This window comes from Marmota monax, unplaced genomic scaffold (genome assembly GCF_021218885.2).
Source record: "Marmota monax isolate L192 unplaced genomic scaffold, Marmota_monax_Labrador192_F-V1.1 WCK01_AAM20220418_F8-fsc00011, whole genome shotgun sequence".
In the NCBI taxonomy this organism is placed as follows: Eukaryota; Metazoa; Chordata; class Mammalia; order Rodentia; family Sciuridae; genus Marmota; species Marmota monax.
In genome coordinates, this window is record NW_026693082.1 from 15,594,215 (window position 1) to 15,622,012 (window position 27,798).

The following is a 27,798-nucleotide window of genomic DNA, read 5'->3' on the forward strand; positions in this document are numbered from 1 at the left end:
GTTCTATCTTTAGGTGAGAGGTTCTCAAGGAGGATCTCTGAGATAGTCTTGCTCAACCAGTGGTGCCACTATAACTAGGGGGACAGATAAGAGAAAGGTGAGAAATACATGATTTCCCCTATAAGACATGTAAAGTGGGTAGCCCTGTTTTTTTTATTCATTTATATTTTTATGTAGTGCCGAGTATCGAACCCAGTGCCTCACATTTGCTAGGCAAATGCTCTACCACTGAGCTACAACCCCAGCCCTAGCCCTGTTTTTTTTAAAGCACCACCTTAGGTTTCTTGTTTATTTGTTTATTTATTTTGGAGTTTTTTTTGGTACCAGGGATTGAACCCAGGGGCCTTGAACCTGAGCCACATTCCCAGCCTTTTTTGATATTTTATTTAGAGAGAGGCCCTGAGTTGCTAAGTTGCTGAGGCTGGCTTTGAACTCTCAATCCTCCTGCCTCAGCTTCCTGAGCTGCTGCGATTACAGGCTAATGCCACCATGCCTGGTTAGATTTAAATAAAGGCGAGCACTGGTAGGAAGAATGTCTATAAAGGCTTAATTAACTCATTTAAAGACTTCATTGGAGGTGCTCTTCACCAAATCAGAATCAATATGGAAATACCTCAATAAGGTTTACAGTGTGCCAGGAGATACATACTTCTACCCTGCACTCCTGCCAATCAATCCACCTACACATCTACAAATGCTGCATCAGGACACAGGCTCTCTGGCTTTCTTTGCTGGCTTCTATGAAATGAAGATGTTTTATGGTAAAAGTTTAGCTATGGTATTGTAAGTGCACAGGCTCTGGGACCATATTCTAAGTCTGAATCCCAGCTGTATCTTTATAAGGTATGTGGCCTTGGGCAAGTTTTTAATGTCACTGTGCCCTAGAAATCCCATCTGTAAAACAGGGATGATAACAGTACCTAACTCACAGTTTTGTGACTAAATGGGTTGCTAAAATAAGCCCTTAACTTGGTGCCCAGTGATGGGAAGCACTCAATAAATGTCAGCTACGGTTACAGGGCAGAAGACCTCACCTATACAATCCCCATGATGGTGTGCTTTGTTGAGTTAGTCTTAGTGACAAGCTTGTCTCCATGCTATCCCAGCCATCATGAGATCAACTGAAGTTTTAGAAATTGGACCAATGTCTAATTTTACCCATTACATCCCACTGAAAGGGCCCTCTGGGAAGGGGAATTCTTAGTAACACAGGCTGTTAGGAAGAGAAAAATTGATAACATAGTTAACACATGGCAGGGTATATTCATCAGATTCTCAAAGATCTCATAAAAAAAGGATAAGAGAGAGAAGGAAAGCAAATAACTCTGTGGTCCCAGGCCAGTTCTAAGTGCATGTCCTAACAATAAGGCCTGCTGAAAGCTGGCTTACAAACTGTAAACCACAACATCCATTTCAAATCAGATCAACAAGTATGCACCGAACACTGCATGGTGGGCTATCTGAAGACATGGACCCTCTACCACCACAAATGTACAATGAGAAGACAATAGAATTATTTTAGAGAACAAGAAGAGCACACAATTTGCATGGTGGAACCATTCTCTCTAGGACATGGGGCTACTCTCTCTGCCTGTCCTACCCTTTATCACCTAAGTAACCTTTTCTCCAAGTTCAGATGCCCTCTCCTCCAGGAAACCTTCCTCAACACCCTCAATTCAGGTGAGGCTCCAGCCTCTGTGCATGTCTCTGTCATTACACTGACCCCACTACACTCAACTTGTTGGATTATAAATCTGTGCTCAAGGTAGACTCGGTAGACTCTGGGTTCTGTATCTTTGTATTTGAGCACAGCTTATGGTGCCTGGTATACAAGAAGTGATCAATAAATGCTTACTCTTCTGGCCCACTCTACTGGATGGCAGAGAGGAATGGGGGAATAATAAATGAGAGAGCCTTGGGGGTGAGGCTGATGGCAAGGCTGTGCAGTGAGTCCTGGAGGCACAGAGAAAAGCAGGAGGGACAGCAGGTGATGGAAACAGCCTCATCCTTCTTTTTTTTTTTCACTATCTTTTTTTTTAAATTTTTATTGTTGGTTGTTCAAAACATTACATAGTTCTTGACATATCATATTTCACACTTTGATTCAAGTGGGTTATGAACTCCCATTTTTACCCCGTATATAGATTGCAGAATCACATCGGTTACACATCCACTAATTTACATATTGCCATACTAGTGTCTGTTGTGTTCTGCTATCTTTCCTATCCTCTACTATCCCCCCTTCCCTCCCCTCCCATCTTCTCTCTCTACCCCATCTACTGTAATTCATTTCTCCCCCTTGTTTTTTTTCCCCTTTCCCCTCACTTCCTCTTGTATGTAATTTTGTATAACCATGAGGGTCTCCTTCCATTTCCATGCAATTTCCCTCTCTCTCCCTTTCCCTCCCACCTCTCATCCCTGTTTAATGTTAATCTTCTTCTCATGCTCTTCCTCCCTACTCTGTTCTTAGTTACTCTCCTTATATCAAAGAAGACATTTGGCATTTGTTTTTTAGGGATTGGCTAGCTTCACTTAGCATAATCTGCTCTAATGGCATCCATTTCCCTGCAAATTCCATGATTTTGTCATTTTTTAATACAGAGTAATACTCCATTGTGTATAAATGCCACATTTTTTTTTTATCCATTCGTCTATTGAAGGGCATCTAGGTTGGTTCCACAGTCTTGCTATTGTGAATTGTGCTGCTATGAACATTGATGTAGCAGTGTCCCTGTAGTATACAGCCTCATCCTTCTGTGGAACTTTCTCTGTGTCTCTCTGCAGACGGGACTTCCTGATACATAGTAGTTCTTTCTCCTCAACACATGGGCAGTCGGGGAAAGCCAATCACTTGCAGGGAACTCATGTTGCAAGGAGCTAGGTCCCGTGGACTTCATGCCCCAGCCAGCAACAAGGGCAGGGCCAAGGGCTACTGTGGTTGTGGTTTTCCAGTGTTCATGATATTTTAAATGACAAAAATAATTTCTTCCATTTAATTCTATTTTGTTCCAAATTAATTCATCTTTCTAACTCTCCTTCAGTGTTTCTTTTTATACTTTGGCTTGCTTTTGACCTCTATGATATGACCTACAAGACTTTTAATTAAATTAGTCTTTAAAATAAAGGTTACTAGTTATCCTTTAATGACTAGAGAGTGAATTATTTTTAAATAAGAGATGAGGTCTTGCTATGTTGTTCAGGTTGGCCTCAAATTCCTGGGCTTTAAGTGATCCTTCTTCCTGAGCCTCCCAACTAGCTGGGCCTATAGGCACTCCACCATGCCTAGCTCCTTTTGATTAATCAAATAATGAACTTTTGATTAGTTAGAAGAGAATCTCAAATGTGGAACTGAATCAAAGCATATAAATATTTTCAGAAATGTAACGTGACCAAAATGCTTGGTGAACTAAAATTTTAAGATTTTATAGCATACCTTGTAAAAATGAAAGACCTGTGCGGAAAGTTTGCAAAATCAGGGTTGGTGACTGCTGGGTCTGCCTTTACCAGGGAGTGACGTGGTAACTCAACAAGAGCACTACACCACAACTTCAAGGGTAAGGTGGACAGGCTATAATGTGTGACTAAAGAAGAGCCTGAGTTAGTGCTCATACCACAGAGCCTCTTGATTAAAATATCTGATCTCTTGGTTGTGACATTTCAGTGTATGTTGAGATAAGGAAGGGTTGGGAAGCCTCTCTATGACTCTGCACAAGGAAATGCCCTCCTGTTATTTGTTTCCAAGCGGGCAGTGAATGGCATTCAGGGGCTGACAGCACTTGCTACTCACAGAATATCTTGATGAATTGTCGGGAATTGTCTAGAATTATTGGTCTAATATGTGTATTCCATGCTGGACTAGAAGTGAGTAAAGACAAAGATCATGTTCGTTTTTATTTACCTACATACACAGCAGCCCCCATCACAAAAGAGTGAGCTGAGGGCTTGCCTGATTTGATGGCAGTCTGCAACTATTGACTTGCACTTGATGTAAACCGGATCTGCAGGCAAGTTTCCCTTGTACACAAACACTAAAGTTCTCAATTTAATTATGTGAACTTGCATATTTGCATTGAACTTTCTTGGTTTGTTTATTTTTATTATAGTTACATTGTTCTTTTTAATAATTCTCCCAATAGCTAATAACAAAGTCTATGTTTGATTTTTCACTAATTAGTATGCTTTGGGAGATTTACATTGAAGTCCTATTTCTAACATGTTCATGCTAATAAAAAAAATCTTAGAAATAAAAGAAAACAGAGCTTTTATTGGTGTTATTAATTTCTAGAGGGCAAAGTAAGATTTTTACCCTTGCTTTGTTTAAGTCAGTTTATAGCTTTTTGGTACAAAGAAATTCAAAGTTCTGTAGAAATAATAAAAACCATGATACTTGGCATTTAGCTCCAGAAAGAAAACCAGCAGAGGGAGCATAAGAATCTAAAACTAGTTTTCTAAATCCCTATGGATGAAAAAACGTTATGTTTTGGTCTCTGGGCATGACTATTAGGCCAATTCCATCATCAATCCATGTTTCTTACGGCTGTCTATACTGTGTAAGAGATTGATGAGGCAAAAGGCCATGACTCCAAACACGTATCTACCAAAGACTTATCTGTTTCTGAGTTTGGATCTGGACTAATAAAATCTTTTATAAATTGGGGTTTATATTAAGGTCTTTGTTCCTTACAAAAACTCCTTTCTCAAAACTGTTTGGCTCATTTTGAAACCCTGAGCCTGGAATGGGCCTACCATAGAAGAGCTCAACAGTGCCTCTGAATCACCATGGACTGTCAATGTCCTCCTCACTGTATCTTTAAATGAATGAGCTGCACTGCAGCCAGATTAGTGCTGGGCAGATCCTACTCTCCACAAATGACAATCACAAGTTAAATACCTCATTGCTCCATTTGCCTTCATGTTAGTTACTGACCTTTTACGTTCTGTCTGCCTTGAAGACATTTCAAGATAAAAATGAAATGAAAATGCTTTCAACTCCTTGAGAGAGATAAGACTCGATGCCAAGGAAACATTTTATATTCAAACAGGCCTGCAAAACATGAGTCCCCTGAGCTACATCTGGCTGACAAGACAGTGGTTAGAAGCTTTACTTACCCATTTTGACCTGGAGATGATACCAAACTCAGAGGATTACTATCAGCCACCACATGGTCAATGACCGACTCCTAATGAGTCCAGATTATCTTGTCTAACTCCCCTTCTGTCTAAATCAAACCTGGGAAACCAAGCCTGCTGAACGGTTTTCTTTCTCTTTCTCCTCTTTTTTTTTTTTTTTTTTTTTTTTTTGTGGTACTGGGAATGGAACCCAGAGCCCTACTGCTAGGCAAATCCTTCACCACTGAGCTCCATTCCCCAGCTCCTGTTGGTTTGTTTGTTTGTGTGTTCCTCCGCTTTTTGCAACCTCCTATATTTACTTTGATTTCAGCCACTCCTTGCTTTCCCGGGATGGTTCTCACTGGCTTTCCGATGATACTCTGTAATGCCTGAACCAAGTTTTAAAATCTAATCAGGTTAATTTTTTTTTTTTTTTGAGTCTCAAGAATCTAAAGTGACTCTCCCTTTCTTTCTGGCTCCCCCTCCACCACCTCTTCCCCATATCCACCTTCATACCCAGTGTTCCAGCCACGAGAGGGTGACCACCAGTGCCCACGCCCTTACAAATCTCCATGTGCCTTGAATTGTGCTGGTTTTCTGTCTGGACTGCTCTTCTTACTTCTTTTCCAAAAACTCAACATTTATTCATCCCCAAGGATCTCAGGTCAGGTAACATCTCTCCTAGGGACACCTTCCCTGACTGCCTCCCCCTCCTCCTTCCAAGTAATTTTCCCATTCTGTGTTCTTGGAAGTGCTTGATGCTTGATTCCCCTGCTTTGCCACCATGCACCATAATTACAGTTAGCTTGTGTTCTCACTGAGCTGTGAGGAATCGGGGACAATGACTATGCCTTTTATTTCTGTGACTGGCAGTAGTGGCTGATATGAACAAGGGAGAGAAAGCATAGAGTATAAAGAGAAGAGGATCCATTCCCAGAATCCCCAGGGCAGACTGAGGCATAAAGCACAGAAAGGAAATTGGGAGAAGATAGTTCACAGAAGTGAAAGGATATTAGTGATGGCAAGAACAATGGCCATAACGTAAAATGCTGCTGATAGGGCAAGTATGAAAAAGTTTAAACATGTCCTAGCAGATCACAGGTCACCTCAGGAAGAACTCCTCAAGTAGAGACAAAAACCAGATTGCAGGGGCTGGAAGGAAAATGGGAGATGACGACTTTGAAGAAGTTAGGAAAATTATATTCTAAGAAACACTGTTGTTTGCTACAATCTGGATGAATCTTAATGCCATTATGCTGAGTGAAATAAGCCAGTCACAAATGGACAAGTACTGTATGATTCTACTTACACCAGAGTCCTGGAGTAATTCATAGAAGGATGGTTGCCAGGGGTTGGGGGAAGGGCTCAGTACTGCAAGGGCACACAGCTGCACCTTCACAAGATGAAAACTACTCTGATGGATGCTGGTGGTGGTCGCACAACAATGTGAATATGCTCAATGCCACTAAATAGGAGGGCATTTAAAATGGTTAAAATGGCAAATTTTATGTTATATGTATTTAACTAGTCTTGTTTTTTTAAGTACCATTGTTGTTAAGAGAAAAAGATGGAAATTGCTACAATAGGTCATGAGACTGACAGGGTTTGGGTTTGTTTTCTTTGCAGGGAAACAAGATACTTAAGCATGTGAATACATTGAGAAGCACAAGCTAGTCAGAAGGGAGACAAAAGGGATCCATTTTAGTGAGGAGATCCTGAAAAGAATTCGCCTGGGGCAAGAGAAAGGCAAGCTCTTGCAAGCCTCCTCATCTCAGAGGAGGGAGAGATACAGGAAAAATTTGTCACAAAGTGGGGGGTACAGATGGGCAGGAAATACATTTTTTAAAAGAGCTTCTATCTGGAGTTGGGGTGTAGCTAGGATCACCAGAACTAAAAACCAACCAACCAATCTGATAGCTTTTGGGAAGATGGCTGGGGTAAAAATCTGCAGAAGGTTTTTAGGGAATTGGCAGCAGAAGTGTAAAGGAATTATTAGGCAACTTTGTGAGTCTAGTTGGGAAATCATGACCTTGCAATGCTAATGATGGTCTAAGTCTCATGGAAACATGATTTACTGCCCTAGCCGCTGACTGCACAAGAATGTGGACAGTTAGTTTATATCACAGACTCCAATTCTACGAAGAAGAACCCTCTCAATCATAGAAGGGAGAATGCTGGGAAGCACATGGCTGAAGAGATGCCCATCAGGAAGGAAGGGATACAGGGGCTGAGACACCAAGGAAGTGCAAGACTGGAATCAACAAATGCAGTGAAGTAGACAAATTAGGGATGGAAAGATGAGGAGACTGAAGTCAGCAGTGAAGCAGAAGATTTCTTAAGTGAGACAGCTCTGGGTCCCTACCAGGCCCAGGCTTGGCCAGGGTACAGGAGGCTAGAAAGAGACCTCTAAGGCTGGGGGGTATGATTCAGTGGTAAAGCACTTGCCTAGCATGCAAGGGCCCTGGGTTTGATCCCCAGTAACTACACACACACATCCAAAGAGGAAAGACTGGGGTCCTACCCACAGGGAATATTTCTATGAATTCTTCCTTGCAAAGGCACAGACAAAAGATGATCTCTTATGAATCTTTTGCCTTGGATTCAATTTTCCCTTTATTGTTGGTTTGTTTGTTTTATCCTAGCACTCTATATTTTTCCTTTTATGAAATCCTTTATGATTGCAATTAGATATCCTCCATCCCTATTTCTGTTCTTATATGACATCCACGCAGAGTATTATCCTCGTTTTACACTACAGCTTGGGTTGATAGTCTGCAAAAAAGAAAAGCCTATTAAGGACCCTGAGAATAGACAGTGGCTCATTTCTCAGGGTTGACATTTTCTCAAGCCAATGTCACATCTTAAAAACATGAGTAAAACTTTTAGTCATCATCACCATCATCATTCAAGTCTTTCAAAGGTTAAGAATGACTATTTTATGTCACCTTGCTTAAATAATCCTGGAACAAACCAGTGACACAAAGGGGACCCTTGGGTTATACACAGAAAAGAACCTGAAAAGGAAGGGAAACTTGTCACTTTTTATTAGGCCAGGTACCCACGATGGTGTATCTTTCACTCGTGTTGGATGGGGGAATCTTTCCTGCACACCACCTTCTCACTCCCAGACTGAGGCATCTGTCCTCTCAGCCTTCTGTGGTTTGAGCAGTTGCCATGCAGTCTCAAAGACTGTCCCATGAACACGTGCCAACACTGGTTTTCTTTAGTGCAATCTGACGAAAAACTAAATTACCAACATTTTCAAAAGAGACTGGTTCCTCTTTTGTTTGGATTATGGAGAAAACTTTTGACATTATCTCTTACTACACCATCCTGAAATCAGTCAAGCATATCATATGCATCTTTCACGAGCACAGGTTGTACTCTGTCATTTTCAAAACATATTTTCTTAACACTGTAGTATAGAATAGGCGATAACATAAGGCGATGCTAGCACGTGGTGATTTTGCTTTCAATCCTACCTGTGTGTCCTCTGAATGTTGTGACCAGGGTGCAGTTTTCTTGCTCCAGTTTGAGGATTGTTACTTGGCCTGAGTGGTCACCAATAAACACGTGCCGGGTTTCAACATCAAATCTATCATGTAAGCATTAAGGTTTGTTTCTCAAAATTGAAGCAGGGGTGGGGTGGGGTGGGGTGGGATTTACAGTTGGGAAAAAAAAAAGCATAAATTTAACAAGAGATGTACAAATCCCACACTGGAGAACTTGAAGACAGTGCTGAAAGACACAAAAGTGAACTTAACAAATGAAGGACATATTGTGTTACTGGACAGTAAGACTCAATATGACAAAGATGTCACTTCTTAGCATATTAATAAATTAACATACATTTAATATAATCTCAGTAAAAATATCAACATGTTGTTGAGCTATGTTCATTCCATGGGTCCTGTGGAAACATACATAAGCAAGAGAAGCAAGGAATACTCTTGAGATGAAAATAATATGGGTGTGATGAAGTGAAGTCACCCCTACTAGATATTAAAACATGTTATAAAGTTTCTCTCTTAAGGGTAATTAAAATATACTTTAAGGATAACACTTTCTCACCCAATTTTAAATAAAAAGGATTTGCTTTTTTTTGTTACTGGGAGTTGAATCCAGGGACCCAGGGGTTCTCTGCCACTGAGCTACATCCCTTGCCCTTTTTATTTTGAGACAAGGTCTTGCTAAATTGCCTAGGCTGGCCTTAAACTTGTGACCCTCCTGCCTCGGCTCTTGGGTTGCTGAGGCATTAGGACTTAATTGCTTGCTGTTCAACAAGTTTTGATGCCACCGCACTGCTAATTCCTTAGTGCTCTTCCGGCACACACTAGACATGTCCTCCTCTACTCAAAGTCCTGGTGGCCACTTAAGAGGCTTGACTTTGATCACCTACTTAACCACTTTCAGTTTTGCATTCACTGATGTGATACTCTTATGAATGTGAGGGGTATGTGCTTTTTCTAATCCAAACATCTTTATTATATTTTTCCCTAAAGTGGACACCTTTTTGTACTTTTGATTCTGTTAACAATATGCAGTTTGTGAGGGTGCTGTGTATCCTTAATTTTTTGATCTGTAGGTGAAGGCTGAAACACTTGATCTGAAATTCTTAATTTGGTAAATTTGTCATGAATCCAATCTGTACAAATGAAATTCCCCTGCTTTTGTTGCAGTCTGTAATTTCTCTGGGGCCTCTGAAATAGTGCAAAATCCCCACCACAAGTGTAGTAGTTGTTCTTTTTAGAGGCACTGCTTGCTAAACTAAAGTTCCTTTAGTTAAAAAGGTGGTATTGGGACATGAAGAGACAAGAGAACAGAGAGAAAGTTCAGAAATAGACATACAGAAATCTAGTACATGTCTGGTAAAGGCAGCTTTTCAAATGAGTAAGGAAAAGATGGATTGAAATAAAATGATGTTGGCACAAACTACATATGTATTTGGGGGAAAAAAATGGGACTGTATTTCACATCACATACCAAGGTAAATTCCAAATCAATTAGGAACTTCCATGTAGGAAATGAAAATATTAAGTTCCAGAGAGTGGGTTTCTTTGGGGTAGGAAAAGCTATACCTTAGAAACACAAACAAATAATATAAACAAAGACAAAAGATACATTAGAAAAAACATTTGTAACTTCTGCCACAAAGGGCCCAAATCCCTAATATAGAAGAGCAATCAAGGAGAAAAAAAGACCAGAAATCTGACAGAAAAATAGGCAAAATCTGAATGGGACTCTGAATGGATAGTTCAAGAAGAAATAAAAATGGTGCTGCGTGAAAAGAATTAACCCAGCAGGCAGACTCTATCCTTTGCAAGCCTGCTTACAAAGCTGGCATTGTGTCTGGGAACCTGGATTTGGGGCAAGTTCCCACCATTAACTGATACGAGTGGTTCAATGTGTCTTAACTATTCCAACTAGCTTATGCTGAATACCTGCTTTCCTTTTGTGCATCAGGAATTTTGGTATGTGCCAGGTGGAAGCTGTCTACATGACCAGCCCTCACTAAAAATTCTAGACACTGAGATTCTTACAAGCTTCTCTGGTTGACAGTGCTTAGCAATATATATATATATATATATATATATATATATGTAAAATATATATATATATATATGTAAAATCTCCCAATTTGAAAACAAAGCAAAATAAATGAAACTACCAAACTGGTGATATAACCACATAGTTGAGTGAAATTATTTTACGCGACTTTAAAACACAACATTTTGAATGTACATACTTAGAATATACTCTGAGGATAAAAGAACATCTAAACCTCAAAATATCATTCAGTAGTCTTATTGTCATTATAATGCCATCGGATAAAGCAAATAAGGAGTTATGTTGATGTTTTAAGAATAAAGATTTTCAGCCCAAGATCAAAGAAACAAGTTCAAAAATGAAGTAAAAACCCTATCATGTGGGGCTAGGGTTGTGACTCAGTGGTAAAGTGCTCGCCTAGCATATGCAAGGCCCTGGGTTTGATCCTCAGCACCACATAAAAATTAATTAATTAATTAATTAATTAAAGGTATTGTGTCTATCTACAACTAAAAAATAAATATATTAAAAATCCTACCATGTTAAATTTGAAATTTTGAATTAGAAATAAAAATGAGTTATTTTATTTAAAAAAGTAACACATATGTATTATTTCATAGATATCTGTGATTATTATTCCTCACTAAATAACAGATAATTACATGACTGGTACAAAAAAGGGACAAGATGATCTTAAGACATGATGAGCCAGAAAGTTATCAGACATATGTAAAATAGTTAATAAGGTTGATAAGGAAAATGACCACTTTACATTTATTTTAATTATAAGAATGAAGATGAAAACAAACTCAATTGACACTAAATAGTCTTTACAATCACAAGTGAATAGCATTATTCTGTAAAAGTCATGAATCCAACAAAACCTATTTATAAAAGGGTTAGAATAAAATGGTAGTACAACCTCAAAGCTTAGAGTGACTGCCATCAACTATGATGTGAAGAAACTGAGATAATCTTAATAGCTTTTCAGAACTGTGTATCTGCCTATGAATAAATCTAAGAGATTATATTTGGTGGGAAGACATTTCACTTTACAGAGTAACCTTTTTTTTTAGTTGTTGATAGACCTTTATGTATTTACACGAGGTGCTGAGAATCGAACCCAGTGCTTCACACATGCCAGGCAAGTGTGCTACCACTGAGCCACAGCCCTAGCCCATACAGAGTGACATTTTGGAAATATCTCCAACATGAAGAAAATCCTAAAATGAAGAGTTCTTGAATTACTTTTCTGTGAAAACATTAAAAAAATATGTTCAAAACACTGTCAAAAATAAGATACCAACAGGTCTTCCTTCAGGTCTAGAATATGCTTTAAAATGTTCTAGAAAACAGAGAAATATCCCACTGTGTATATATGCCACATTTTTTTTTTTATCCATTCATCTACTGAAGGGCATCTAGGTTGGTTCCACAGTTTAGCTATTGTGCATTGTGCTGCTGTTAACATTGATGTGGCTGTGTCCCTGTAGTATGCTGTTTTTAAGTCCTTTGGGTATAAACTGAGGAGAGGCATAGCTGGGTCAAATGGTGGTTCCATTCCCAATTTTCCAAGAAATCTCCATACTGTTTTCCATATTGGCTGCACCAATTTGCAGTCCCACCAGCAGTGTATGAGTGTGCCTTTCCCCCCCACATCCTCACCAACACTTTCTGTTGTTTGTCTTCATAATAGCTGCTATTCTGACTCGGATGGTTTTGATTTGCATTTCTCTAATTGCTAGTGATAGTGAACATTTTTCATATATTTGTTGATTAAATATCATCTTCTGAGAAGTAATGTGGCATATATACACAATGGAATATTACTCAGCAATAAAAGAGAATAAAATCATGGCATTTGTAGGTAAATGGATGGAGTTAGAGAAGATAATGCTAAGCGAAGTTAGCCAATCCCAAAAAACCAAATGCTGAATGTTTTCTTTGATATAGGGAGGCTGATTCATAGTGGGATAGGGAGAGGGAGCATGGGAGGATAGGACAGAGGGGTTGGAGAGGGAAGGGAGGGGGCAAGGGGTTATAAATGATGGTGGAATGTGATGATCATTAGTATCCAAAGTACATGTTTGAAGACACGAATTGGTGTGAATATACTTTGTATACAACCAGAGATATGAAAAATTGTGCTCCATATGTGTAATAAGAACTGTAATGCATTCCGCTGTCATATGTAAATAAAAAAGAAAACAGAGGCAGAAAGCAAAGAGGCAGAGAAGAATCAACAGTGGATGAGAGTATCCATTATCATACTTTCTGAATATTACAGAAAGTATTTACAAATTTAAAGATTAGTAAGTGAAGTAGGGAAGGAATACATTTGTTTCTATTTCCTGCCACTTCCTTGCTGTTGGATCTTTGGGAAATATCCCCATTCTGCTATATCCAGTGTGCAAAAGACTAGCCCAAATATTAAAATTCCCGAGTTCTAATCTTAGTTCTGCCAGTTAACAGTCGTTGCCTTGGGCAAGCCACTTGTAACCTTCCTGAGTCTCATTCTCACCCAGCCTTAGTTGCTAACTATAAAAACAGACGATAAGGTTATTTCATCTTTACTGCACACTATTGTTTGATAGTAAATGAAGTAATGTATGTAAAATCACCTCATATATTCTCAGGGACTGCAATATATATATTTTCTTCCTTTTCCTCTTCTTTTCTCTTTTCTTCCTTATTATGATTGTTAATTGTGTTATTACTATTTAGATCACTTAATATTTGAAGCTTCACATATGTAGCCAAAGAACCAAAGTATCTAAGGTTATTCAGAAATTCATAATTCAATTTGAGAAATGGTTGGTCTGTTTGTCTTCCTTTACTCTCTACTTGAACTTTGATTGTTTTTTTTTTAAATTTTTTTCAGTTGTAGATGAACACAATATCTTTATTTTGTTCATTTTTTTTCTATGTGGTGCCGTGATCAAACCCAGTGTCTCATGCATGCTTGGCAAGCGCTCTACCACTGAGCCACAACCCCGGCCTGAACTTTGACTATTTTTAAATGCATATTTGCTTCTCCAAACAAACAAAATTTTAAAAACTCTGTAAAATAGTGGGATGGCAGGAAAAGGGGAAGGAGGAGGGGTGAACCCTACAACTATAGTAGCTTGCTCATTAACTACCCATCCACCTGCCAGCTGCAAGAAAAAAGCTCCAGCTTTAGAAAAGTCCCACAGTCCTTGGCTCAGACCTCTGGCAAAAACACAAAACTATCATGCCATCAGTGTTTAGCCTTGGAAAAATAGCCAGGAGCAAGGATTGGCAGTATGGCTCCAAAATTGGATCTGGCAAGGCAAAGCTTGCAGGGGTCAGGGAACCTTCTGTAAGAGCCTGTCTGCAGCAGTACTGCAGCGCCCCTCTGCCTTCACAGTGAGGGTAGCTAGATGGTCACAGCCCAGGAACTGAAGCCCAGAGGCTTAACCCACCACCAGTAGCACCAGCACCACTACCACCACCTGACTATAACACACACACACACACACACACACACGTACACAAATACACACACACAGGCACAGGCTTCTGACATCTGATAACATGATGTTCTGCATGGTAAGTCACACGGTATGGCCAAAAGAAAAAGTTACAAAATGATGACTTTTGAATCTGGTGGTGATAATCTTATACCATAGACTATCACCGTCAGTGCAAGTTTAATTCTTGCTTATTTGGTTTTTGTTTTTCATTTTCAGATGGTTTAAAAAGTCACCATCTTGAAGATAAGACCTGCAGTGTTTCCCACACTCCGTTGCTTGGGTAAGTGAAACAAAAGACATAGGGAAGAAGCATCATTAGGTCTGGCTAGTAACATAGAAGCCAGCCTAAGGTGCCAGTAGTTCTGCTCTCTTTAGGCCAGTGCAGTACAATGGGATAAAAGCAGGAGTCCAAGGCAGAAGACCTGGGATCTGGTGGTAAATCTCCGAGCTACTAGGTAGATGGTCTCAAATAAGGCAAGGGACACCTTCTGGGTGTCAACTGGCTCATCAGAAAAATGAGGGAGTTAAAGACCTGTTTTTTAAAAAAATATATATTTAATTGACAAAAATTGTATACATTCAAGGCATACTGTCATGATTTGATAAATGTATATATGGTACAATGATTACCATAATCCAATTAATTAACACATGCTTCACCATCCGTAGTTTTGTGCGTGAATGTGTGTGTATGTTCACCGGTGTGCATGGATTAAGTATGCCACCCTCAAGGTCACATGTGGAAACCTAATTCCCATTATGATGGTATTAGAAGGTAGAGCTTATGTGCTGAGTCATGAGGGTGGAGCTTCATGAACAGGATTAGTGTCCTTATAAAAGAGACTCCAGGTGGGGCTGGGGTGTAGCTCAGCAGTGGAGCACTTGCTTGCATGAGGCACTGGGTTTCATCCTCAGCATCTCATATAAATAAATAAAGGAATCATGTTCATCTACAACTAAAGAGAGAGAGAGAGAGAGAGAGAGAGAGAGAGAGACTTTCTCCAGGGAGCTCCCTTGCCCCTTCCACTGTGTGAACTCAATGAGAAGATAGTCATCTATGAAGCAGGAAGCTGATCCTCACTAGGCATGGAAACTGTTGGCAACTTGATCTTAGCCTCCAGAACTATGAAAAATAAACCTGTATTGTTTAGAGGCCACTTAATGAATTATGGTAATTCATTAAAGCAACTTGGACTAAGACAGAGAGGGTGGGCCCCAGCATTAGAACTATAAGAAATCACTAATCTACAGACATGAGAATTCATGTATTTCAACTGAAGCATCATACTTATCTGAACTGGCTTTAGGAAAGTCAAGTCTGGAGTTTCTTGTATTCACAGGTAGTACTAACTTCTCAAAGATAAGCTTATCTTGCTTTCCATTCCCTTGCCTTTGATCTTTTTAACTTGTCATTTTTATAACCTTCTACAATGTTCTTTCTTAGCTTCTTTACTTGCCCTTCCAGTGAGAAAAGTAAGATGACACTGGCTTATATACATACACTTAAATATACTTAGAGCCATATATCTGCAAAGAAACTGCAATGTACTTTGTCATGTTGTTGAGCATCAACGACTGGGTGTTTCATAAATATGGAGATAAAAATGAAAAAAACAGGCCGTCCTACTTTTGTTGACAGGTGATCTGATTCCACTTACTTCCTCATTTGTCAGAAGATGGAGAGATTCTACTTTTTTAAACTAAGAATCCCAGAGTCCTCTACTCCTGGCCATGGGAGCATAATTCACACATGCTTTGCGCTAGTTGACACTTTGCTTGCTGGAGCCCAGAAGTGGGGATTATCCAGCATTAGCAGGGCTTCATACTGAGAAAATGGACTCCAGCAGCTTGGGAGATAAGAATATTATTCCACATATCTTGGAGAAGTTTCATGCCCAGAACAAATCTTGTAGCATTAACAGGTAGAGATACCAGCTAAACCACTCTAGTCCCAGCATGGCAGCTTCTCAATAAATATTTTAAAAATTAATAGAAATCCTGTGGCTCTTTTCCCAAGCACTAAGGAATTGCTTACAACATTCACATTTATATATAAATTACTCATAGACAAAAATCAAAGTCTGTATTTTGGTGATTGTTTATTCTCCATGGACCATAATTTTTCTGATAGCTGAGGCTTACAGATGTGGGTGTGTTGTATTTGACCCAATGAAGTTACCTCAGTCCACTCCACCTGGGGACGCCCTGATGACTAATGTCTTAGAAAGTCTCTGAGCATCTTATTCACATGGGGACAACTCAACAAATAATGCACCAAAACTTTTCAAACTGTGCATACTTCAAATTTTCAAGAATCAAAGAGGTCAACAGCTAAGTTCCCACCGAGGGATTCTGTCCAGCAAAGGATACTGCAGGCCTGAGGCCACAGCACTGGTGCGATAACCTCCAAGGCGCTGCCCACTCTCAGAGCAGTGCCAGGCAAACTGCTTGTCTTGTCCCGTGCTCAGCACCCACTCCAGCTCCAGGACAAACAGGACCATCGTCACTCTGCTCTGATGTGCTGAAAACCAAGAGACAAGAAGACAACCTATAAAGCAACCCAAAGAGTTTGGAATAGCATGGTCCACAGAGTTGTATTGTTCTCCTCTCCCCATTCTGGAAAGAGCTGACGATATAAGCTGTTTGTAGGGACAGGGAATAACAGTGGCTGCGGTCGGAGGTAGGAATGTGCCTCTAAAGACAGGCATGCCTGAATTTTTATGACTTTTTAAAAATGATCCTTTCTCTTCCCAATGCTCCCCTTCTATCCCTCTTTTGCCAATCCAAGAGTCAATAATCCAAGAATTACTGACTCAGAAAGTTCTTTACCAGAGGGTCTAGACCACCACCTTCAACACAGTAGGGCTGCTGGACTAGAAAGCATCAGATCCAATATGATCACAAAACACATCAGGGATGACTTCTGAATGCAGTCACTGTAGTCAGTTTATATGCACTTCCAAAAACAGTAAAGAGCACACTGTTCTTCTGATGTAGACTGTTTTATAAACTCAACAAAATTCTAGATAAACAGCTTTCTCTTGGAAATCAAATGCTTAGAAAGGAGGGCAGAATTATAAAAAGAGAATAAAATATTCTTTACACCAAAGTATACATCTCCCTATTTCACACATGGGCAAAGTGAGGAACAATAAAGCGAAGTCTTTAGGCTGAGGTCTCATGGCTTCTCAGTTACCAAAACAGATGGGAGGATTTTTGCTTTCTTATTATACGATTCCAGAGAGTGAGGTGGAGAGGACTGCAGTCACTGCAGAGCTGACTGGAATGAACATCACCTGTCTGGCAGTCTAATGGGGCAGGAGCATGCTAGTGAGTGAAGACATAAGTTTCCCATTTTGATTACCACACAGAGAGTCCGGAGAGATAAATGCAACTCTGCTGGCAGTAACACCATCTGCCAATTTCTGAGCACCTAACAGGTGCCAGGTATTTAAACGCATTCTGTCTCTTAATCATTACAATTACCCTGCAAAGTGGGTGCTCTGATTTTACAACAAATCCGAAGTTCACAAGATGGCCCTTTTAGATTGGCTACCATACAATATAGTCAGAACCACAGGGAACACCCATGGATACTCATTTCAACAAATGCCTGATACTGTGAAACCTGACATTTGAAACATGGAGAATCTTAGAAGATATGGAAGTACTAATACTGTGACCTCTCTACAATACATCCCTCCTTTTCAGAGTCCCAACCACTATCAAGATCAAAATACTGCCTTTGGGCTGGGGTTGTGGCTCAAAGGTAGATTGCTCACCTAGAATGCGTGAGGCAATGCTAAGTTCGATCCTTAGCACCACATAAAAATAAAATAAAGATATTGTGTCCACCTATAACTAAAAAATAAATATTAAAAAAAGATATGGAATATCCCCAATTCTCTATTCCCCCATCCTTAATCAAATACTAATAATCTATTGTCTGTCTCTATGGATCTTTCTATTCTTGACATTTCATATAAATGTATTCATACTATATGTGGCCTTCTGTGTCTGGCTTCTTAGCATTCGTTCATGCTATAGAATATATGCTTTCAGTTCTCTCAGGTATATAACTAGGAATAGAAATGCTGTATCATAAGGCAGCTTTAACTCATTAAGAAACTGAAAAATTGTTTTTTAAAGTGGCTATGCCATTTTACATTCCCATCAGCAATGTGTGAGGGTTCTAATTTCTCTACATTCTTGTCAATTCTGGTTTATTGGGCTGGGGATATGGCTCAATGGTAGAATGCTTGCCTTGCATGTGCAAGGCCCTGAGTCCAATCCTCAGTGCACGCGCGCAGACACACACACACACACACACACACACACACACACACACAAGCATATAAACAAATGTGAACCCCCAAACCCCCAAACAAAAAATCTACACTGATTTATTTCTCAATATTTACTGAAAAACTCAACTATGTTTTAGGTACTGCACTACATCTGCACTACATAATTTACATATGCAGTCTTCAAAAATATTTTTATTGTGGTAAAATATACATAACATAAAATTACCATTTTAACCATTTTTAAGTATATAGTTCTGTAGCATTAACTACAGTCACACTGTTGTATGACAATCACCACTTTTGGAGCTCCAGAACTTCCACATCTTCCCAAACACAAATTCTGAACTTGTTAAACACTAACTCCCAATTTCCCCTTTCCTGCAATTGTTGGCAGGCACCATTCTGTTTTCTGTCTCTAGTAATGGGACTGAAGTAAGTACCTCACAGAGGTGGAATCCTTCACTACTTGGCCTTTTGTGACTGGCTATGTCATTGAGCATACTGTCTTCAAGGTCCATCCAGATTGTAGCATGTGTCTGCATTTCCTTCCTTTTTAAGGTTGAATAATTCCATTGTATGAATATACCACATTTTGTTATCGATTCATCTCTCAGTGGACTTTCAGGTTGCTTCCACCTTATGGCTATTCTGAATAATGTTGCTGTGAACAAGTGCATACAAGTATCTGTTTGAGCCTTTGCTTTCACTTATTTGGGGAATATACCACTTAATAATTTTTGAGTATTAATCTGACACAACATTCCTGGGATAAACCTCACTTGATAATAATGGTGAATTTGCTGAAATTTTGATAATATATTTTACATCTATTTTCATGGAGAACGATGGCCTATAGTTTTCTTGTGTTGTTTCTGTATAATTTTAGTGTTAGGAAATACTGTTATGTTTTAGATCCACCCCCACCTCAAAAAAAAAAAAACAACAAAAAAAAAAACATTTGGGGCTGGAGTTGTGGCTAAGTGGCAGAGTGCTCACCTAGCATGCGTGAGGCATTGAGTTTGATCCTCAGCACCACATAAAGTAAAATAAAGACACTGTGTTCACCTATAACTAAAAAAATAAATATTAAAAAAAGATTATGTTTTGAAAGTATGGACCTTGACCCAGCAAAGTTCAAAGGTGGGGCTTTTAGGCAATGATTATAGCTCTGACTCTTTGTTGGATTAATCCATTGACAGGTGAATTGACTCCTGGGAGATAGTAGGTAGTAGTACTTTGGAGGAGGTGGGTCACTGGGAATTGCCCTGAGAGGGTTTATCTAGTCACAGCCCTGCTTCCTGGCTGCCAAGGGCTGAGCAGCTTTCCTCGGCCACATCTTTCTGCCATGTTTGTGCCTCGCTTCAGGCCCAGAGCAATGGAAGTCAGGCGACCACAAATGAAACCTATGAAACCAAGAGCCCCAAATTAACCATTCCTCCTCAAAGTTGTTCCTGTCAGGTATTTTGTTCACAATGACAAATAGCTGAATGATACAGGTTGGAAAGTCTTTAATTTCTTCAATTTTCAAAAGAGTTTGTGTATACATAATATTATTTCTTCCTGGAATGTTTCAAAAATCCACCAGTGAAGCTCTCTTTGTAGGGATATTTTGATTATAAATTATTTAATTTTAATAGACATAGAGCTTTTAGGATTATTTATTTCTTCTTGAATGTCTTTTTGCAGTTTGTGCTTTCAAAGACTCATTCATTTCGTTTTTCATATTTATCAGCACGAAACCATTAATAACATTTCTTATTTTCCTTTAAACATACCCAGTCTCTGTAGTAATGTCACTTAGATTATTTCCAGTACTAGATTAAATTCCAGATAATTTAATAAGTCTGGTTAGAGATTTATCACATTTATTAATCTTATAAAAGTTAGCTTTCAGTTTCATTAACTTTTCTGTGTTTTCTATTTATGAACTTCTGTTATTATCTTTTCATTCTTGTGTTTAGATTGTTTCTCTCACTCTTCTTTTGTCCTTTTTTCTTTTGTTCTTTTCCCTTTTTTAAGGTGAAAACCAAAGTCACTGATTTAGATCTTTCTTCTTTCCTAATACAGGTGCTTAATGCTATAAATTTACCTATAAGTTCTGCTTTAAGAGCATCATATAAATTCTGGTATGTTTGCTTTCATTTTTATCCAGTTCAAGATACTAATTCCTCTTTTGTTTTATTCATTGACCCATCAACAATGTTATTTAGTGTCTACATATTTGGGAATTTTCCAGAGATCTTTCTAATATTGACTCCTTCTTTAATTTCATTCTGATCAAAGAACATACCTTATATATATATGACTTAAATCCACCAAAATTTATTGAACCTTTTTTAATGACATCAAATTTATCTGTCTTGGTAAACACTATGTGTACATTTAAAAATAACACATATTCTGCTTTAGTTGGATGGAATTTCTACAGATGTCGATTAGACCAAGATCATTGGCTTTGTTGTTCAAGTCGTCTATACTTTGATTTTCTGCTTATCTGTCATACCAAATATTTATATACTCAACAAATTATTGAGAGGACTATTAAAAATTTCAGACCATAATTGTGGAAGTATTCAATTCTCCCTAAAGTTTCATCAGGTGTTGCTTCACATAAAGATATTATAGGATACATAAATACTTGAGACTGTTATGACATTGTGATGGATTGGCAGACTGGCCTTTATCATTATGAAACAAAATCCTTTATCCCTGGTAATATTCTTTGCTCTGAAATATACTTTGATATTAACAGAGCTATTCCAGCTGCATTGGCTTTTCATCACTGTGGCAAACACCTGAGAAAAATCACTTGGAAGAAGAAAAGTTTATTTTGGTTCATGGTTTCAGGGGCTTAAATCCATCTTCACTAGCTCCAAGGCAGAAACATCATGGTGGAAAGGCATAGTGGAGGGAAGGAGTGGAGGGAGGGGGGAGGGGGGAGGGAGGGGGAAGAAAGAGAGAGAGAGAAAAGGAGAGAGAGAGTGCATGCAAGAAAGTGTGCATGCAAGAGAGCAAGCACATGCTCACAAGGGAGAAGTCAGGGACAAGAGATAGTCCCTGGCTTAAGGGCATGCCCCCAGTGACCCACTCCTGCCAACCGTGCCCCACCTGCCTATATTTTCCACAACCTCCCAGTAATCCATTCAGCTATCAATGGATTAATCTACTGATGAGGTCAGATCCTTCATGATACAATTACTTCTCCAAATTTCCAGCTCTGGACATTGTTGCACTGGGGACCAAGCTTTCAATACATGAAACTTTGGGGGACATTTTAGAACAAACAATAACATTCCACTCCTGACCCCTAAAAGCTCATGTCCATCTCACAATGCAAAATATAGTCCATCTCCAAGAGTGCCATAATCTTAACGTTTAGCACTGCTCAAAAGTCTAAGTCCAAAGTCTCCTCTGAGACACAATGCTACAGGATCACAGGCAAGTCACCCAAACTTGTTGGGCCTCAGCAACTTAATTCACAAACTGTGATATTTACCTCCAAGGTTGCTCTGCTTTGTTCCTTTGACCATGACAAGAAAGTCTTTTCTAGTGGCAGTGAAAATCACCAAGTAATATATTAAAGTCTGGGCAATAAAACACTAACTCCCTACCTTGATAGTTTTTCACAGGAGTCATCTTGTTATAATCTTCTGACAAAATAAACTCCTGCAAAAGAAAAGAAAAATATTAATCAAAAGGAAATTCTTTAAGTGAATAAGTATGATTTGGCAAAATCAGATTGCAGAAAGTCCGTATCATCTCAGAATTATACCTAACATTATTTTGCCAATTGCCTCAGCATTTTCGTTTCTAAAAGCAACCATAATTATGATCCATGTAAGCATCATAATTTTTATCTTACAACTCTTAAGTTGACTATTTTTGTGCATACAGAGAAGAAAACTGAATCAAGTTCAGAGTCTTGATGTTGGTCAATTTTAAAGATTAAACTGTATTCAAATCCTTTCCTCTCAATGGTGCCACAGTTGAAAACTTGCAAGGCTCTGGTCAGTGAGCAAATAGATGGCAATTTTCTACTAGAGAAATAAAGTAGATATTGCTAATGTTAGCAATTTATTTCCCCTTACTATAAACTTCTTGAAACTGCATCTTACTCATTCCTTGTATCTCTGGGGTGCATGACATAGTACCTTGGCATAGTAAGTAACAGATCAATATTAGTCAGCCTCCCAATCCAATGAGATTAGTTTGGATAGCAAATATACTGGGGGGATAAACAGTTCTATATAGCACATTGTATACACCCTTTGTAGGGACACATAAAGGTGAGTGTGTGGGGTTTCACCCACGCATCTATGTAGATAGTGATGCACATGTGGAAGTCAACCAAATATTCAGGAGGCCCAGCCCTGTTTTGACTCCTTTAGCTTCTCCCACATGCAAAATATTCACTTATTCTTCAAAAGAAAAAAAAAGTTGTCAAACACAAGGAAAGTTGCAAAGTGTAATAAAGCAATGCCTTCATCCGGGCTTAAAAACAGAACAATAAATCTTTTCACAACATTTGGAAGCATCCAGAATTTTTCTCTGATGATTTTTTAAAAAGAAAGGTGGGAGGACAGATACATAAACTCCTTTATTGCTATCTAGTATTTACTGAGTTCATACAGATTATGTAACTTTTTAGAAAAAAATATTTTATTGTTACTGTGATAAATGTCACAAAGATAAAGCAGGAGGTGATGTGAGAGAATATACCAGGCAACCACGCTTCTTTCATTCTCCACTTTCCCATCCCAGCCCTCTTACAAAGCCTGTCTACAAATGGATTTCCTTCACAATGATTTTCTCAGTAATAACATTATTCAACCTGTCACTTTTTAAATTCATATCATTATTCCTTCAAGGAGTAGCACCATATCCATTTCTCATTTCTGAAGAGTTTAGACTCACAACTGAGCAGAGCAGACTAAGTTTTAAAGAAATAAAGTAGTATGCCCATAAGGAGCTGATTGACAGTGTGGGTAGAGAAGGTTGCACAGGCCCAAGAAGCAGCTCATTACGAAACCTTTCATTCCATGGAACGGGTCACAGCACTGAGCACCACATGTCAGAGGGCCCACATATCTACACATACACACACAAACACACTTCCACATGTGCATCACTGTCTACACAGATGTTTGGGTGAAACCCCACACACTCACCTTTTATGCGTCCCTACAAAGGATAGATATAGTGTGCTATATAGAACTATCCCCCCACCCCATTATTTTTGCTATCCAAAGATACTACTATTTGGACAAATGTTTACTGAGTTCATAAAGTTCATGTTATTTTAAATATACTGAAAGGGTTCTCTGGCTGGGCAAAGATACCTCAATTCCTCTTGGAACAAGGCAAAATACAAAATAAAAGAACTCAATGCAGGTTTGCACATTAGAATTTAAAAATATACATACAAAATTAAATATTACCATTTCATGACACTAGTGAACCCAATTTTTTGTTCATTTGCTTTTCCTATAATAAAAATACATAATCATGAATAAAATTTGGGAGATTTTGTCACTTTCCATTATTATTTTTGATCACAGAAACCATACGCTCTTCTAAAAAATCTACAAGGATAATCATTTAAAGGTCCCTTGTGGTACCATTTGTTTAGATAAGATATTATGAAAAGTATTATTGTAATAATACCTATAATAAAACAAAATGTTAAACTACTTGGACATACTTTTTACCTTTAACAAATCATGTGTATTACTAAAGGACTACGTATTCATAAACTTCATTCTTTTTAATGAATGCACAGAAAATACTGGAATGTTCTTTCCCTGAGGAATATATTTATATTGTTTCCTATTTTTCTCATTTAAATGTATTTTGTTTTTTATGTAAATCGAGTAGTAGTTCTATAAAAGTTCTATAAGTAGCATGATTTTTGGATCAGAGTATGACCATTAAAATTTTGATAGACATTGCTAAATTTGAGTTTTAAAAAGACTGTATCTAATAACATTCAAACAATATAATATAAAAGCCTGACTATAAATTAGTTTACTTCCTTAGGATTGACCAATCAAAGAAAAATTAGATCAAACATTCACACACTTTAAATTATTTTAAATTATTTTGGATAAAAATAATTTCTATTCTTCTTTCTTCTATTCTACTTTTCCTCCTTACTATCCAACTGTTTATCAGTCTATCACTCAATTAATTTTAATGTTCATTCTAATATATAAGACAATATAGGATATACAAAGGAAAAGTAAATAATTGTCTCTACCTTCAATCTCACTCCTTTTGAGGGAACCAGTGTTAACAGTCTGGTGTTATCTTTCCACACCATTTTTTAAACACTTATTAGACATATTATAAACATACACATGTAGATAGGGTTTCGTTTTGTTGTACAAAACTAGGATCACATTATAGATGGTACCTTTATCTTGCTGTTTTCACTTAAAATATGTCATAGCTACCTTTCTAGAAATCACATGGTTCTAACTTATTCTTTTTGATGGTTCTATAATACTCCACAAAATGGATATGCCATACTTTATTCAAGTCCTTGCTCCTTAAAATGGACATTCCACTCATCTACCATTTTTTATTGGAAAGGTTTCTGCACATATACCCATATGAATTAATGCAGATGTGGGAAAGATTGCTGGCTCAAGGTTATGTACATTTAGTGTTTTATTAAACATGCTGGATCATTCTCTAGGAAGTGCCGTAGTCATTTACCCCTACCCATTTTGTAAGACGGCATATTTTCCCACATCTCACTAGTACTGGATGTTACCCATCTTTTCAATTTTTGCCAAACTGATGCACATATTCACACAAAAGGAACCTGGTTGTGGTTTAATGGGTGTTAATTACTCCATTTATAAACTGGAACTTTTTTTGTAATGTTTATCTGCCTCTTTAATTTCTTGTTCTATGATATCTCTGTTCAAATCTTGTTTTATTTTGTTCCCTCAGGCAAAGCTTAAGTCGAATGCTTTGTTTGGAGGTGCAATATCAGCAGTGTAAGTGAGGGAACAGCAAAGCAAAGCAGAAAAAGATGAACAGTGTATCACTCCCAAGTTGGCTATTCTTGAGCTCACGGAAGGTTTCTAGATAGACAGAACTGAAACACTAGGTCTGAAAAGAATTCACTAAGGGATGGAGGGATGGAGAAGAAATTTATCTGCCAGCCCTCTCCCTTCTCCCTTTGAATTTTGATCATAGCTCAGGGGAGATTAGCTTCCCCCTCCTTCTAGAAAGTTGTACTACCTAGTCCGTTTGCAGCCACTGGGGAAGTCAGATCTTCAGCCTAGCAGTGCTGTGCTCTGAAAGTGCTCTTTTCTGTGCATCTAGAAAGTAGCAGGGGAACCAGACATTCTAGGCTTTAGGCTCAGGGTGTAACAAAAAACCCAGAGGGTCTAGGAAACAAGTCGAGAAAATCGGAAGCAGGGGATATGGCGTGGCCTAGGCACTTCCTTTCCCCTTTTGTCTCCGGTGGTCTTTGATTATTAGGGATAGTAATCCCTTACATAATACATACATTGACAATATTCTCTCTCCTGATATTCTGGCCTTTGATATTACTTAATAAATATTCTGCAGTACTGAAAATTTTTAAATAATAATCGTAGCATTCTGAGTTGAAATTGTACTAGATGTTTGAAGTTTTAATTTTGGAAAAAACTGAATTTCAGTTGCTTACCATGAGGAATGTACTCAGATTGTTCAACACAATCTTTCTTTACTAGTTAGAAAGAAATTTTTTTTTCTCATTTCAACTTCATATATACTAAAAACAGCTTTTGGAATAACACATATTTTAGTATGTTATCATAATATTTAATATGGCATTGATTGTTGATGTCAGAAAAACAACCTTGGCCAAGTTTAGGTACTCATCTCTATTTTAGTTTTATCCAGAGTTTTCATTAATAGTAGCTGGTGAATTTAATTAAATGTGTTTTTGGTATGTATTACACAAACTTTAAAACATCCTTCAATTTATAGAATTAATTATTCTAATAAATTGCCTAACACTGACTCATTCTTGAATTCCCGAAGTAATCCCAACTTGCCATGGTGTATACTTTTCTATTACTGTATTGCTGAAGTTCATGTGCTAATATTTTAAAAGAATTTTCACACACACTTGTCCACAATATTATTGGTCTGCAGTTTTCCATTTTGGTGCTTTTTGGGGTTTTGGTTTAAAGTTAAGAAAAGCAGAACAGGGGTTAAGAGCTTGAACAATTAGAGACAAACTGTCTGATCTAAAACCCAGCTAAAACACATGCTAGTAATATGATTTTAGACAAGCTGTTTGAATCTCTGCTTCATTTTCTTCCTCTATTGTGAAGACTGAGGTAATGTTTATAAAGCATATAAAGCAGTATCTGGTACATAGTAAGTACATATTCTACGAAGAGTAGAGCAAAATAAATATTATCTTTTGTACAATAAATTTAAGGAGCTGTCCCTATTTTAAAAATTCTCTGAAATAAAACTGAAAAACTCAGAATTGGAGAAAATTCAGCTCTTTAATCTTTCCCCCTTAAGTCAGCTTTTTTGCTGCTGTGACCAAAAGACCTGACAAGAACAATTTTTAGGACTCATGGTTTCAGAGGTCTCAGCCCATAGACAGCTGGCTCCATTGCTCTGGGCCCTAGGTGAGGCAGAACATTATGGCAGAAGGGTGTGGTGGAGGAAAGTAGCTCAGGACATGACACCATGAAGCAGAGAGAGACTTCCCCCACCAAGGACAAAATATATACCTAAAAGGCATACCCCAATGACCCACCTTCTCCAGCCTACAGTTACCACCAAGTTAATTCCTATCAAGGGAATTAATGTACTGATTAGGTTAAGGCTCTTAGAACCTGATCGTTCTCCTCCAAACATTCTTGCATTGTCTCACACATCAGCTTTTGGGGGACACCTCCTATCTAGACCATGACACCACTGGTATCTATACCAACATTGTGCTGCTTTGAAGTTCTCCCTTTTAACCTAACATTGTCACACGAGCATTTCCCATGTGATTAAATAGTCTTTGAAATCAGAAGTATTAATAGCTACATAATATCAGCTAATAAGGCCACATATAGGATTTTGATCTAATTAGTCCTTACTATATTTCTAAGACACCAATGATTTACTATTAAATAACAATATACTTATTAATAATATTTTGTGTTTATATTGTTAGTTTCTTAGGGTGGTTTTCCAGACATTAAATTACCAATGTAAAGGTGCAGCATTTCTAAAACTCTGGATAAATATTACTAACATCTTTTCTAAATTGTGCCTATTAAAGTCCCCTTACATCAGTGTATAAGAGTGACTATTTTATTCAACTTTAG

General features: G+C 38.2%; 1 protein-coding gene across 1 annotated transcript in view; it reads right to left on the bottom strand.

Moving 5' to 3' along the window:
- Wdfy2 (WD repeat and FYVE domain containing 2) overlaps nucleotides 1-27,798 on the bottom strand; it is a 152,723-nt gene that overhangs the window by 31,952 nt on the left and 92,973 nt on the right. Inside the window, exons 4-6 of the mRNA XM_046454076.2 lie at nucleotides 22,069-22,123; nucleotides 16,521-16,671; nucleotides 8,592-8,704 (exon numbers count right to left, since the gene is read on the bottom strand). Of these exons, the coding sequence (XP_046310032.1) occupies nucleotides 8,592-8,704; nucleotides 16,521-16,671; nucleotides 22,069-22,123 (319 nt within the window). The remainder of the gene's footprint in view (nucleotides 1-8,591; nucleotides 8,705-16,520; nucleotides 16,672-22,068; nucleotides 22,124-27,798) is intronic.